This window comes from Montipora capricornis, chromosome 2 (assembly GCF_036669925.1).
Source record: "Montipora capricornis isolate CH-2021 chromosome 2, ASM3666992v2, whole genome shotgun sequence".
NCBI lineage: Eukaryota > Metazoa > Cnidaria > Anthozoa > Scleractinia > Acroporidae > Montipora > Montipora capricornis.
Window position 1 is genome coordinate 51,815,475 of NC_090884.1, and position 15,856 is coordinate 51,831,330.

Genomic DNA, 15,856 nt, shown 5'->3' on the forward strand with positions numbered 1-15,856 from the left:
CAAATCAAACCTGGCACTGTGGCTTGTGACATATAATATCCTGATGTGTTGTACATTCCCTCGTAATATTGCGCCATCTGCTCTGGCGTGTAACCTGTGTTGTAATAACCAAGCTGAGCACAGTATTGTTCATAATGTTGTGGATGAAACTGGTATAAATACATCAAATACTGATATTGATACATGTCCATAGTCTGAGGATCCCCATATGATGGATAGTTGAACCGATGTGCCGCATATGCAGCATCATACGGGCTGTTACTGTCATAAGATGGAGTGTTATGCCCACTATGAAATGAACTTCGATACAAGTCTTCCCGAGAACTTCGCTTATCATCATAACCTCCATAAGGTTGTCTCGATAAATAGTCACGACCATAGTAAGAGTTATGGTTATCGTAACTATCCCGCCGAGGATAACCCTGGCTACCATACACTCTCCTGTCGTAGTCCCTATCATAATGTCCTCTGCCATAGTCATTCTCTCTTTGAGCATAGTCTCTCCTACGGTCATAATTCCTTCTTTCATAATAGAGTCTTTCATTATCCCTCTCTTGATCATAGTAAGGATCCCTTCTTTTTTGGAGGTCATCAGGATCTTTCTCATCATCAGAGTAATAAGAATCTCTTCTATGTGGGTGATATTGGTTGCCAGGTTCCTTTGGATGATCATGTGAATGACTGTAGTCTCTATCATGGGAATGTTGCAAGGATTCAGTTCTCTCAAAGGACTGAAAAGATTGATTTGGATGTGACGAATCTTGGGAAGAATGTCCAGACAGATGGTGTGATTGATCATTGCTTGAAACAGAAACTGAAGATGCACTTGATGGGTTAGACAGATTTGATGCATTTGATGCTAGATGTGGATTGCTACTAGTTTGCAAGGATCCTGGCTCTGCATTTGTTACTGATGCAGACACCTGAGTGGTTTTCTTTTTCAGCTGTTTTTTGGCTCCTTGAAGTAAGGTTGCCAATGGCATTTGTGGGCACAATTCATTCAGTTGTTCCTCAGACACAGTTTTTACTGGTGGTGGTTGCGACACTTTTGCTACTCCTTGAACATTGCTGGGTGGTGGTGTTTCTATGATGTTTTCCTGAACATTTTTATTACTAAGAGGTACTTCAGCTGGTGTAGGTGGCAGTGTACTGTTGACCGTCGAGCTAGAAGGGTTCATGTCAGCGTTGAATGGCTCTGTAACTTGTTGTCCCTGGCTCTTTGGATTAGGATTCAAATCTAACCGCAGCTGTTGAGCAGTTTCAGTTTCTGATGACAAATAATAATTATTCATTTCTTATTAATGGTACATGTACATGTAACTAATAGTTATTATGTCAGTAACAAGATAAAATAATTATGATGGCATAGATGACAGAGATGATCTTTGGTAGAACTAAATTGGAAAACAGAAATTGCTGAAATACTAATAAAAAGCTGCATTTGCTACACTCATAATGTTGCATAAGGATCACATTCATATTAGAAAAAATAGGAGTTTTCACAGAGAAGAATGGCATCAAGAAGAGTGAATAAGAGATGTCTTTGGGCAAACCTGGACAAGTCTGTGACATGACTGGCATGGCTTTCTCAGCCTCGGCATTTGCAGCATCCAAAGTTTGTTGCACTAACAATGTCAAGTCTTGAGGAAATGGATTGTAATCACTCCTTTCATTGTGCAAAACTGGATTCTCATTCTCCGAATCAGACTCCTCAGGTGTTTCAAGAACTTCCGCTTGATCACTGGTATCTTTGAATAGTCTCATAACATCAGTAAGAGGCACTAGGTGTGGCAAATCAGGAGGGGGTTGTTCCTTCTGCTAAAGATAACAAAGAAAAAAAAATCAAATTATTAATTCAAATTACTACCGGTAACCCAGGAACCTCGGAGCCACTCACCCAGATGGGGTTTTTCAAGAGGTGCTACACCAAATTGGAATTTAGAGATCTTGGTTTTTGTGGAGAGGGAAACTGGAGAACCAGGAGGAAAAGAACCAACAACAAACTCAACCCACATATGGCCTTGAGTCTGGGAACCGAACCCTGGGAACATTGTTTAGAGGCAAGTGCTATCACCACTGCACTATCCCTGCTCCCCAGAAACAAATCAGAAATGATAGAGCGGTTTTCAAATGAGTGTCGTCAAACCAAAACCAAAGTAATTACTTTGGCCAATCAAAAAGGACGGAGACAATCCAGTAGACCAATCAAAACTCTAAGTAATTACACGTAGCCGACACAAAGCGCGAGAAAATGTGCACGCGTGAACCACGATTAGTTTTGGTTTCACTTCTGATTGGTTGAAAAAGTGGCGCAAGAACTTTGAACCAATCACTGAGTGAAGTAATGCAAAACCAAAGTAATTTGCTAATTACTTTCTACACTCAATTGAAAACCGCTCTAATGACAGTCATTGCAACCCAATGGAGGATAAATTTGACCCCACAAAACTCCCTGATTTCATTAGCTACTTCAGTCACCAATGCCACTACTTTCAACATGCAATTTTAAATTATCTCATACCTGCTTGTCTGATGGAGGCAGGTTATTTGTGCCACTCCTTTCTGCAATTTCAATCAGGGGCCCTGTTGCTGCTGGAGCCAACACACAAGGAGTTGGCAACATGGTATTAGCGTTCACCCACAAAGATGTGCAAGGTGACGACGCAGGTGCCTTTCCTGCAAGTTGTTTCTGCAAGAAGGCAACCTGCCGTGCATCACGAGGGCTGTCGGGTTCAGCAAGGAGTTTGTTTACTTCTGGTAGCTCTGTAGAAACTGAAGGAGATATTATTACTATTGCTATTTTTTACTCCAATCCACCAAAACAAATAAACAAGACGTAAAAGATATACAAATCAAGTAACATCACCGTACGGTAAATTACATTTTCACATGCCTGATACAAAACTAATGCAGTAAATAATTGGTCTACATGATCTGATTTTAAGGCAAACCTAGTGAGAATTGCCATCTCATTGCTTAAGTGCAAAAGGAAACTCTGAAAGTCCAGAATGCCACCACTAGTAGAAAAAAATGTGGTACACATGCATTTGGCAATAATAAGAGAACAGTTAATAATTCCAGTTTCTCGATTTTTGATGCCACCTATACATAATTATGCTTTCTGATAAAAATACCGGGTATCTTTTGATTGAATTTCCTGTGCCTCCAAGTGATTCCAAAATGACAAGGAAGCATTGCATGTCATCAACAAGTGGTTAAGTGATTGATTTGCAAGGTTTATTAATCATAAATAAAGGAAAAAATTAATTTCATTGCTTGTTATGCCTGCACAAAATAAGCTGGATTGTGTTGTGTGGTTGCTTTCCACATCTCACAATGAAACCCAGACAACAAAGCTGAGCCTCTTTGATGTGGAACATTCTTTTGGCCAGCGTCCGAGCCTTTCTAATCTCTCACTGAAAAACTATGTCCCCAGTAATTTTTCTGCCTATGTATTTCTGGTTGTTTTGATAGAGTAGTTGTTTTAAAGCCTTTATTTAATTTTCCTTGCATGCTTTGGCTTTGATGCCATCGAACATGGCCAAAAACATTTCAAAATGGTGACCTTTCGAGCGGAAAAGCTCGCTAGAAAGAAGAATGGCCATTAACAGAGTACTGCAGTAAAGAGCAGAACAGAAAAGTTTTAGACTCTTGCAAAAAAAAGTCGAATGATAGCCTTGCTTCTGCTAAAGTGCCACTTCAGTCCACGAGTGAAAGTGAAACCGCGCTATCGGGGAGATGTGTTGTCAAAGGGTCAAGCTTGGGTTTGCTTTCTGTTTTCTCCTAAACGAGGTTGGTGACCTATGTTTTTTTTTTTGGCATAATTTTATCCTCTTACTCCCCTTCTTTGTGCTGTAAAACTTTAAAAAAAAATTACATCAGAAAACAAAGTTAGAGGGAAAAAAGTATTCGTAGCCATCACTTGTGGACACAAAATTGTCTCCTCGAGATCACACACCCGAGGAATGTGTGTAGTCAGTGCCTTTTCATGATGTGTGCCTGTTGCATAAAACAAACATTAAATTGTTCCTTTTGAATAACTGATACAATACACTTGTTTTGTTATTTCAAGAATTACATCAAAGCTGTGCTTCCTGTTCCTCTGAAATGTAGCATGAACAGATGGAACAAACTTGTCTTTGATAGATGAAGTCGTAGTGATTAAGTGAGTAACTTGAGCAAGTTATATCTCCCAAGCGAGCTTGGCGACCTGTTTTTTTAATTGCACATTTCGAATCACCAAAAATAGTTTAAAGAAAATCTTACGACAACTTCTATTATTAAGGAATCCCCTTAGAGAAACTGCTCTTAAAGGACCCTTCCTAGTCACCTACTTTACATTGCATTTAATTCTGTTTTCCATGGAAAAATAAGCTATGTTTATAATAATTTCATTTTCTATGATTATTTATGTATGACTTGCTCTTCGCAACATGTTATTGAATGGAAACAGAGATGTTGTTGAACAACATCTAATCTCTTGGAGTAGAAGGGAGGAGTACCGCAATTATTCAGTTGTGATTCCTCGAAGAACAGCGGGCATTTAAAGGCTAGAATGATCAGAATCATAATTCAGAATAATTTCTTGGATTACATTGCAAGGAGTCACAAACAGCGACTTCACCGTCGGATTCTGGTTCAAATAATGTTATACGCGTCTTCCGCTCAAGCTGACAGCACTGAACACAGGCAAACATTTGAATATTGATCTCTATGACAATCTGTATAAGTCTATATCTTTTCGTTGTTCATTTCATTTTCTCACTGATAATAAAACTGAATTTGGTGGAACTGAGCAAGCTTGCGTGTGATGTATTGTGATATTGATCTGGAAAGTAAAAACTATAGAGGTCAGCTTCTGTTTACTTTACAGGAACAAGACATTTTTGTTGGATAATTCAACACCCGTTTGAGGATTTGGTAAACTATAAAATGAAGAAATTCTAGGAAGAATAAGAGATTTCATCTGATGCTACAAGTGTGTATTGTGATTATTTTGTGAGAGCGACAAATGAAACTATCTTTAGTTTACTTTTACTGAGACACAATACTGCTTATCATTATTTACAAAGTACCACGCAAGCAACAAATTAAACTAAATTAAACTGCCTTGCCTTGTTTTTATTGGTAACTTCTTGGTAATCAATTAAATGCAGCTGAGCCAATAAAAATATCTTGCATTTTCTCACGATTATTTTTGGTTTGGTCACGTTCCAAGAGTAATACAACACCAAACATGTCAACAAAAATTTGGGCGTGGTTGACTAGGGTCCCTTAAACAGTTTTCTCAAAAGCTGCCTATTCCACAAAGTTAGATAAGAACTTTGTGGCATCTACGGCTGAGAAAAAAATATGAGTCCTGTCTTCAGCAAAGATAACATTCCAGCATCATGAAAGAACCAAAACTAATTATGTTCCAAAATTAAAAATAAAAAAAAAGTCCAAAGAAAAAGGGGCAAACTGGTTTCAATAAATACCGAGAGCCGATGAAAAGTGTTAGCTACTTCACCCAGAGAAGTCCACCATGTTTTTCCTAAATTGAATCAATGAATTAAAGACAGATTCCTTCAAACCTAAGATGAAAATTAATTTGACGAACACAACATGATGTTGTCTAGCCATGATCATAAATTTGCTATTAAAAATGGCACGCTCACAGACACCTTACAGAAAGGGGGCAATATTGACACAGTCGGTTTATTACTCTACTCAAACCAGTCATCAACTTCAAATTTTATTAAAACCTGAGGGTAGTTAACCTCCTCGAATTAGATCAACTTACATGAGTCGTTTATTAATAGCAATGCAATCATCTTGTTCACACTTATAGAATAAAAGAAGCTGAGGGAGGTGACTGCATGGCTGTCAATGAACTCTCATGGCAAGCAGCTTGCTAATCTTGATGATTGAAATTGACCTTTACCTGTTGTTACTTCCTCCTTCTGCACAGGAAGCCCATTTTCCTGGAACACTGGGTGATCTTGGTGCAACACAGATGGATTTTCTAAATCGACCACTGGCTCTGCCATTTTGTCTGGATCTTGTCTTTGCTCACTTGAATCACTGACTAACGATGACGTCAGTTTCTGAGGAGGTATTGAAATTTCTTCCACCTGTGTTGTGAGAAAATCCATTTCACTTAATTTCCTTTCAGTGTCTGGCTTTGGAGCCAGTTCTTGAATAGCACATGGTCAGGACTACATGTCCTGGACCAAGTTCTGTGGCTTTACACCCACAAGCCTGCTGAGCCTGTTGAGAGCATTCCTTATTGGCAAAATCACCTTTTCTTTAATAACAATAAATGATGATGATAACCCTGGACATCTACATGTAAAGCTATGGGATTAAAAAATAACCCCTAAGGCCACTGGTATGTCTGCTGATAACGTCCATAGCCAAGATATTGTCTGAAAAATGAATAATTTTATTTGGCCGAGAAGAAAAGCTTTGGGAGATTAAAATGTGAAATTTTGAGGACAATTTAACTCAGCCAAGAACATTATTCAGCTGACATACCAGCAAGCCAGAAAGAGGTTTATTTATCTTTTAAATGACTCTCCCATCAATTTTTGTATCATGAAAAAATTTGCTCAACTTTTCTGTACTTTCCAGAGCAGCAACCAGCCTTTTGATTTTACCATCACTAGACCCTACAAAACAAGTTTGTTTTTCCTCCATGTAAAATACAAGTAATAAAGATGAAAGGTTGCCACTGCTGGCTGGCTTTTTTCTGCTGGCTTTGTCAAAACAAACTGGTTCTTGCATGGTATCCATCCTGTGATTTTATATCATGATGTTAAGTAGCCAATAAAATAACAAAAATCAATGGGTGGCTTATAAATCTTGATTCACTGGGGTAACAAGACCAGCTGTCCTACATTCCGTATCCCATGTAATGGTGCAGGAAAAAGAAGTTAACAGTAATAGCAAAAGTCAAAACAACAATTAACTATTCTTAAGTCGTGAGAACGTGAATTTACGTTGTATTTGGTGATGAGGACATCTTGTTATCTTGAAATTACAATAATTTTTTGCTGAAATGTCTCAAGTCACACGAACCTGATTCAATGGCAGACTGTCATCTTTGACACTTGGAGTTTCAACAGATGCCCACATGCTGTTTTGAGGTTCCTCCACTGGTGTAAGAAAGTAAAGCCGTAAAAACAACCATTAAAAGAAAAGCAAAATGAAGTTGACAATACTAACCGGTTATTGTAAACACCTGCAGATAAGCAGCACCTTTTCCCCAAAAATCTTCACTAGAAATCAGGGGTGTGGCTTATCTGCGGGAACATTTGAAAAACGCTTCTTCTGGTGTCCAGTTTTCCATTTTCGTGTTCGATCTAATGCCTGGTTACTAAGCTACGAATGTTTGGCTCACGCTTATTGTAATTCAAGATGCTATGTAAAAACTGTATTGAATGAAGAAATTCCTGTCAACAAATACCAGAAAAAGATCAATCATATGTCAAAGTTGGTAGAAACAATGTTCATTATTATAATATATGCAAGTGCTAAAATTGTGGGTAAGACTTATTTGAGGGTAAGATTTTAAGTTTTTCCATTTCAATGTTAATAGTAAGTTTACGTTCAATGAAAAGGGGATGAAAAGACTTGACTTTCGATTTCTTTTGATTTCTTTCAAAAAAACTTTTTTTCCATAATTTAAGCTGCTAAATTTGAGGTGCACCTTATCTGTGGGTGTTTACAGCACTTTGAACACCAAACAATCAAGAATTATTAATTGTGTAAGTTGTAAACTGAATAAAGATTTGACGAGTATTTCATCTTACTTGTAATAATAATTATTATTCTTTTTGAGTGCTATTCCCTGTCTCTTAAATAATGGGTGAAAGAAGATGAAATAGTTTTACAGTAGCTGTTGTTATTTAACCTAATTTCTCATTATTTCTAAAACTCACTGCCAGTTGACAGAGAATCTATTCCTTTCTGAAATCTCAATGTCATGACTCACCAGATTGAGGTAAGCCTCTCCCTGATTCAGCAAAAGCCTGGTGTGCAACACTTGGGGGATCCCACAATGGAACCTCAGTTGGAGCTCTGTAGTCGGGTACCAAAGCAGGACCAAATGGCTTGTTAGGGATGGTAGTTGATTCACATGTTGCTTGGGATTCCCAAGGGCCATTCAACATATCACCACTGGCTATATCTGTGGATAATAGCTGTACTTCTGAACTTGATGCCTCCATTGGTTTCCTGTAGTCCGGTACCACAGCTGGACCAAATGGCTGGTTAGGGATGGTAGCTGATTCACAAGTAGCTTGGGGTTCCCTGGGGATTTTGAACCTATCATCACTGACAATATGAGATGATTGTTGTACTACTAGGAGTGAAGCATCAGTTGGTGTCCTGTAGTCAGGTACCACAGCAGGACCAAATGGTTGATTGGGAATGGTAGCTGGTGCAGATGTAGCTTGGGGTTCCGTAAGGGAATTGAACATATCACCACTGGCTATATCAGTGGATGATAGCTGTACTTCCAGCATTGAAGCCTCCATTGGTGTCCTGTAGTCAGGTACCACAGCTGGACTAAATGGCTGGTTAGGGATGGTAACTGTTTCACGAATAGCTTCGGGTTCCCTGGGTATGTTGAGTCTATCATCACTGACCGCATGAGATGATTGCTGTACTACTAGTAGTGAAGTGTCAGTTGGTGTCCTGTAGTCAGGAACTGCAGCAGGACCACATGGCTGGTTAGGGATGACAGCTGACTCAGATGTAGCTTGGGGTTCCGTAGCGACATTGAACATATCACCACTGGTTACATCAGTGGATGATACCAGTACAGCCTCCATTGTTGTCCTGTAGTCAGGTACCACAGCAGGATCAAATTTCTGGTAAGGGATGGAAGCTGGTCCAGATGTGGCTTGGGGTTCTCCCAGGAGATTAAATCTATCACCATTGACAATCTGATCAGGGGTTTCCTGCACCTCTTGCAGAGAAGCTTCAGTTAGTATCTCGTAGTCAGGTACAACAGTGGCACCAATTTCCTGGTAAGGGATGCCAGCTGGTTCAGATATAGTTGTAAGCCCATCGCTTAGAATAGATGCTGAATTGTCTCCAAAAGACTCAGTTGATGACAGTTGCAACTGTGGTAGTGAGGTACCAGATGATGGCCTATATTCAGGTGTTGAAACTTGACCAGCCTGGGGGGCAGAAAGTGTTTAAATTAATGAGGTAATGATTTTATCATTCCAGATCACCTGATGCACCATATTTTTATCTGCAACTCAGGAAGAATCATTTAAACTGACAAAGGATGAAAATATGTCCAGAAATTCCCCTAATATTAGAAACACATGAAAATTTGGTTTTATCAAACGTGTTTATAAGGGTCAAATTACCACCGTGAACGATTTGGAAAGCTGACGTTTCAAGCGTTAGCCCCTGGTCAGAGCGAATAGAGGAATTGTGGGTGTTGTAGGTTTTTATGTGGATGTGGAGGAGCTTTGCCATTGGTGGAGATATGGTAACATGAATTTGTGAATAAATTAATGGAATGAGAAGCGTCCATTGATTCCATGAGGATGGAGTGGTGATAGGCCGCAAAACTGTCATGTTGTGGTGTGCCACTGGTTTTGATGCACCTGTGTCCTTTTTCTACATCTCATAGGTGTCCGTGAAAGCAGTCCGCCAATCTTCTCCCTGTTTCGCCTATGTAGGTCTTCTTACATAGTGTGCAGGTTAGATGACATTTGTGGAGATGCATGTAAAGTGGTCGGTGATTTTAACGGATCTGTTCGGTCCTGAGATCTTAGCCATGTTAGAAATAAAAGGACAACTTTTGCATCTTGTGCGTGTACATTTGAAGGTTCCCGGTTGGTTGTCAGACTTAAATGCGCTCCTAACTAGAAAGTTACCCATAGTATGCTTTTGTTGCGTTTGAATGAAATGAGAGTTGGTAGAGGAAATATATGTTTAGTTTCGGGATCATTGCGGGAATTTCAAGTTTTTGAGAATGACATTTTTGACTGCAAGGTTTTGTGGATGGTAGGTGAGGGTGAATGGAATTCGGTTGGTTTCTTTGTTCTGTGGCATTTGTAGTGCGCGGTCCCTCGATCGATGTCTTAGGCACGATTGGCACACTATGTAAGAAGACCTACATGGGCGAAACAGGGAAAAGAGTGGTGGACCGCTTTCGCACAAACACCTAGAACAAAAACGACACAGATGCATCAAAACCAGTTGTGTGCCACTTCAATCTTCCGAATTACTCACACCAACAGATGACAAATTAGCGGCCTATCCTCACACCACGGGCACACAGAAAGACGCAAGAATCTGGAACAAAACCTTTCAACTAGGTACACTCCATCCTCACGGAATCGAAGAAGACAATTTTTGAAAGGTAGAAATATTATTACTCACTCCGGCATCATCCCCTCAGCTTTCTGCTGATCACAGAACACAATTTCTGATCATTCAGCAAAAAGATAAGAGGATGATGCAGTTCACCTGGAGAGAAGGTAATCAATCTTTTTTTATCTCTTGAAGAAACTATAAAGCAATGTGGAAGAGACCTTTGACCAAAAAAGTCAGAGATCCCCATTGTGAAAGAAATTGTACAATACAGATGGCAGGAGACCCTGTTACAACATATTGTGTCAACTTTATTCATAAATTTGTAACTTCCCACAAGCATGCACCAATTCCATGTAATTATTCCTTTAGAAAAAAGGGTGTTTATTGTCAATTACCTGTACTCAATTTCTCTGAGCAACTGGCAACATGACTCGCAAACATTGACTTCAGGTACCGATTTAGAACTGAGTTTGTGGGCTTTTTGATTCATGCAAGCTTGAGTAATGAACAATGTTACTAATCATTTCAGGTTTGAAAAATTACTCCCAAGAATCTGACTACGTTTAGATTAGACCTGATCACAACACCACCTCTGATTGCTCTGCAACAAAGAAGCCTCTCGAGGGATTGCCTGGTGTAATGCAAACTCATGGAACATGCAAGGAACACAATACTGCCATGTTTTTTTCTTGCAAAAATCTAGCAGTAAATGTCTTAAAAATAAATAATACCGAAAACTGATGGCATGCATTCCATCACAAATCAAGACTTCTGGGTTTTCTGGTTATAGCGAGGCCAAAAATGAATATACACTAACCAGGAGTTTCTCTTTGTTAAGCAATTTATTAATGGATCAATGTTTTAAAGGACGTGAAGAATAGCAGCGTTGTTAGGATATGACCCGTTCGTCAGTTTCACTTTATGAATTTGCATATATTTCAAGCATGAAATTTGCGTATACACGAGGTCCCATTTTTAGTACTTCAGGGTGTCCAAATGAAAAATAACACTGCCACAGGTTAGCCCGCTGTACCTTGTTCTCAGTGAGTGATGCCCATGTGCTACTATGTTGTTCCTCTTCTTGACCAAAAAAGTTGGCAGCATCATCTACACAAATAATTTTTAAAAATGTCAAAGAGTTGGATCAAAGATGAAGACAATAATTTCTGGAATTCTTGACTTTCAAAAATGTTAAGAAACTATAACCCATTGACACCTCAAATGCCCCAGGACACCACCAGTTGAAGTGTCAAATCATCTGGCATTAGATTGAGTAAAATTGTTCAAGTCTCACTCCCAGGGGTCAATGGGTCAATTAATGGAGGGGACTGATTAACCCACTGACATATCAAACCCCCTGGGATGACCCCAGTTGACAAGTCAAATTGTCTACTGTAAGTGTTATTCCCACGAGTCAATGGATTAACTAATGGAGGGGACATAATTTTGACTGCTTGACACAAAAATTATAACTTCTGAGGAAAGCTAAAAGAAACAAGGTCTGGAAATGATCTTAAAAAAATGGGCATCATGAATGATATAGGAGCATTTGTTGATTGATGCATAACCCACATGATTTTTTCTCAGCTGACTGTAAAATTAATGCAATAATTATTTCTATCCAGCTCTATTTATCAGCTTCACACTGGACTGATTTAAGCTTTCCATCATTCAATAACATGGTATTGGGTGATAAATACATGCCAAGCAAACAAATAAATTAAGTGTATTTTACAAATCATCTTAAATATGTCATGCTTTTGTTTAACTGGTCCTGAAATTCAAATCAGCCATTTGGTACAACTTTATCTCAGCATCTGAAAACTACAAGATCTTGTCACTTACCAGATTTAAATGAACCAGCCATTGGATCACCTACTGTTGGGTGACCAACACTAGGAAGATTAAACCTATCACCATTGACAAACCCTGTAGATGGATGCAGAATCTCTGGTGTTGAAGCCTCAGTGGGTGTCCTGTAGTCAGGTACCACATCTGGACCAAAGTGTTGGTAAAAGTCAGATGGCGTGTCATATGTTGCTGTAGTTGCAAACCCATCACTTGCAACATGAAATTTGTCAGCAATTGTCTGGCAATGATTTGCAAAAACAAATCTAATTATTATAGAGGCATGTCCTCCTGAAGAGGTGTAGTTAATCTGGCAGTGCCTTTTTATACCATGCCCAGTATAGATTTCACTATTTTCTTTTTTTTGGCTATTAAGTCGTAATAGCATAAGGGCTACTCTCAAGAATAAAGTATGTTCATTGGCCTTATTTAAAACAAGCAATCTTGGATTTCATTCTGCAGGGTTGCAATGTGTGGTTCCAGAAAATATCCATACCCCCCTCCCACGGAGAGTTTTTCCAGTTTGACCCCCCACCCCACTGGATTTTCCATGATTTTTCCACTTGGTCCCCCATACCCCTCGGAAACTCCAAATCCAAAAAAAAAGACTTAATTAATGTATTTTGATCGACTTAGAGCTGCAATAAAAATTTCATTCTCCTAAAAACGGCCGTGGAAATTCTAGACGTATTCACAGACACGTTGAAATGTTCAAACTAGCAACTGCTCGAGCTTATTTAACACTTTTATGTCCTGCAACTGACCTTTTCTCTGATCAATTGAAAGAAGTTTTCATTCCAAAAATCCAAAAGAAGTACTGAAAGTTGATGCTATTTTAAGTGTATATCGTATACGTTTTGTAACCTAGTCGAAGTTTGAAAAAACCCCAATGCTAATCTCCATGATATTTTTTATGTTGCAGGTATAATTTTTATCTACAGTAGCATAATTTGTTAATTGTACTGTTTATATTATTTTTCGTGTGTGTAGCCGTGAACTGAATTCGCTTTTCAGCGGGAATCATATGCTGTCACACATGTTTTCTTCAACACCTGTTTATCAAATGTTGCTTAAATTTGTCTTTCACCAGTAACGCTTCAATAAAGTTATAAGCTTTGTCTCGGTAGTTTGTAAATGACAGTACATTTTTTTATGCCTTAGGATTTTTCAACTGGTCACACATTTCATGTGTGAAACATACTTTTCAAGTTCAATCCGGTAACTAAACAACCAAATGAAATCTTCGCGGTCTCATCACCGTCGACGGCTACAAATACGTCAGGACGAAATTATGGCACTGAAATTATCGACTTTGCTAACATTTACAAACTCTTAACTACACGGATAACGATGAAACTATTTGATAATCTAGTTATCGAAGGTTCGAAATTTGCGGGGAATTGTACTTAACAGGAATAATATGAGTACAAACAAATGATCTTAATCAAAACATCATAATAGTGTAATAATATTGTAACAAGCTTTTATTACTTACGATAACCGAGCAATGCAAGTGAAAAGTATGCGGATACTCAGTCCTAATGGTGCAATAATGTATTAATATGCCTTATCGAGCATAGCGTAATAAAGGAAAAGTGTATGGATACTCTGTTGTAATATCGTAATAATGTAATCAGAATTTTTGAACCAGACTGAAATCAACAGTCTATGAAGTGGGCCATTGTCCACGGATGTCTGAGATTGATAGTAACAAGAATGGAGAAAACAGAGCTGCCATGAAAGGGTTCCAGATAATAGTGTAATGATCCATTAACTACATTTTACTTGCATGACGGTAAAACTGCCTATAAATGAGAACTTATTTCTACTTTTGGAACAAACTTTCACTTCCAAAAAGGTCTGACTACACTGAACTTGGTTATAGACTACTGAAGGCAAATTATGAAATAATTCAAATTTGTTTACCTGTGCTGATGCAGTAGGCTGATAATCATTATGGGTAGTGTTCCTGTGTAATGATTGAATATAGGGGGAAATTTCAGTTTCCTCCTCTACCCAAGAGCTTATTTCAGGGTCCATATGGCCTGGAGTGGACTCCACTGATGAATACATGTATGATGTCTCGCTATTGGTCTGTAAAAAGATTTTAACACCAAAAACAATTATATAAGACTATGATCAATGTTCTTAAAAGCTGGGCACCCTTAGCCTTTTCCAGGTGAGTGCTTTTCAAATGCAACGATTGGTCATCAACACTTTCAAGGCCATAACAGCCTTAGTGATGAGTCAAATCAGGGGTGGATCAATATCGCTTTCCACCGTTTTACCGAAATCGGTCAGAAACAAAGGAAAAGGAAGTTTGGAGAGTTAAAATCCAAAAAAATTCTTGGGCAGAGCAGGGACCCGTACCCCCCTAGAAACGTTTTCGTTGTTTTGGAAACCGGTCATTATTTATCCTACCTGCCCCTGAAAATATATTGGCATTAGCCTCAGCAAAATATATAAATAACAGAGGCCAAAATCAATATGGAGAGGACAAAAACATTATGGAGATAAAAGCTTACTAGTCTTACTCTAAGTATTACCACGTCTCAACCAATGGGATAAGACTATTTCGAGACACCTTTTGCCGCGGTAATCATACCAAAAACAATCCAATCACTACCACGCTCTGTAGTAACATTACTGCCATCAGGTAATGTTACTTGTAAGGGCGCCGATTATTTTGCGAAATCTTTGAAATCACGCAAAAGAAATTCTCTGAGCTCTTGAATGTCAATGAACCGAGATGTATTTCCAAAAGAAAAGCGAAATTTTTGTGAAGAGTGTAACGTTTCTACGTCTTAGGGAAGACAACACGTTTTCTAAGATTGTAAATCACTTTACTGAAGATGAGAAAAGACTGCCTGACTCACACAAGATATCCTGCTAAGAGCGGTAAAACAAGGACGTGTTGAATTACAACGAGCATGACGGGATTAGAATAATGTCACATCTCCCTTCCTTTCGGAGGTAATGGAAAATAAAAAAAAACGAGAGATCTAAACGGTATGACAACTAATTGGTACTCTATATACTTATCATTATGAAACAAGATTCAATGTCAGTTTTTTTTTGTTTGTTTGTTTTTTTTTCTTTTAATCTTAATCTTAAAGAAAAAAAAAAGTTTATTGAAAGCGTTCTGGAGGTCTGACAATCCTGCCACTGCGTGTTGTTGTTGGAACTGGAGTTGTACAGGTTCTGCTAGCTGGACGCTGTTCTACCGTGGTCGGCGCTATTGATGGTGGTGTGGGCTCATCGGGACAAACTTTGTCACACAGTTCCTCGGCCTTGGCTTGAGCACGGGTGGGCTCATCTGGACGAACTTTGTCAGGCAGTTCCTCAGCCTTGGTTTTTGGAGTCTCTTGCGTTCGTCGCAAGTGTCTTCTGTTCCTCCTGTACACGCTGCCGTCCTCAGTCCTGATGCGGTACGACCCTATGTCTACCTTCTCGTCCACTTGGGCTTGCACCCAATTCTTCTTTCCCAGCTTCAGTGGTTGCACACGTACTGTGTCACCGGGCTTAAGCTCCTGTAGTTCCCTTGTTCCCTTATTGTAGTGGAAGGACTGTTTTGACTTCTGTAGTTTGAGCTTCTGATCAACGTCAGGTACCTTGGGCTTTAGAAGCTTGCTTGACGTCGGTAGTAGAGTCTTGGTCCGCCTACCGAAGATTCGCTGACTTGGTG

At 39.0% G+C, this 15,856-nt stretch overlaps 1 protein-coding gene across 1 annotated transcript in view; it reads right to left on the reverse strand.

Annotated features, from left to right (window-relative positions):
- The window catches only part of LOC138026550 (protein transport protein Sec16A-like), a 75,516-nt gene that overhangs the window by 25,022 nt on the left and 34,638 nt on the right, over nucleotides 1-15,856 (reverse strand). The window contains exons 6-14 of the mRNA XM_068873945.1: nucleotides 14,098-14,265; nucleotides 12,169-12,412; nucleotides 11,357-11,430; nucleotides 7,976-9,167; nucleotides 7,060-7,136; nucleotides 5,924-6,113; nucleotides 2,522-2,772; nucleotides 1,554-1,818; nucleotides 11-1,267 (exon numbers count right to left, since the gene is read on the reverse strand). Coding sequence (XP_068730046.1) covers nucleotides 11-1,267; nucleotides 1,554-1,818; nucleotides 2,522-2,772; nucleotides 5,924-6,113; nucleotides 7,060-7,136; nucleotides 7,976-9,167; nucleotides 11,357-11,430; nucleotides 12,169-12,412; nucleotides 14,098-14,265 — 3,718 coding nt within the window. The remainder of the gene's footprint in view (nucleotides 1-10; nucleotides 1,268-1,553; nucleotides 1,819-2,521; nucleotides 2,773-5,923; nucleotides 6,114-7,059; nucleotides 7,137-7,975; nucleotides 9,168-11,356; nucleotides 11,431-12,168; nucleotides 12,413-14,097; nucleotides 14,266-15,856) is intronic.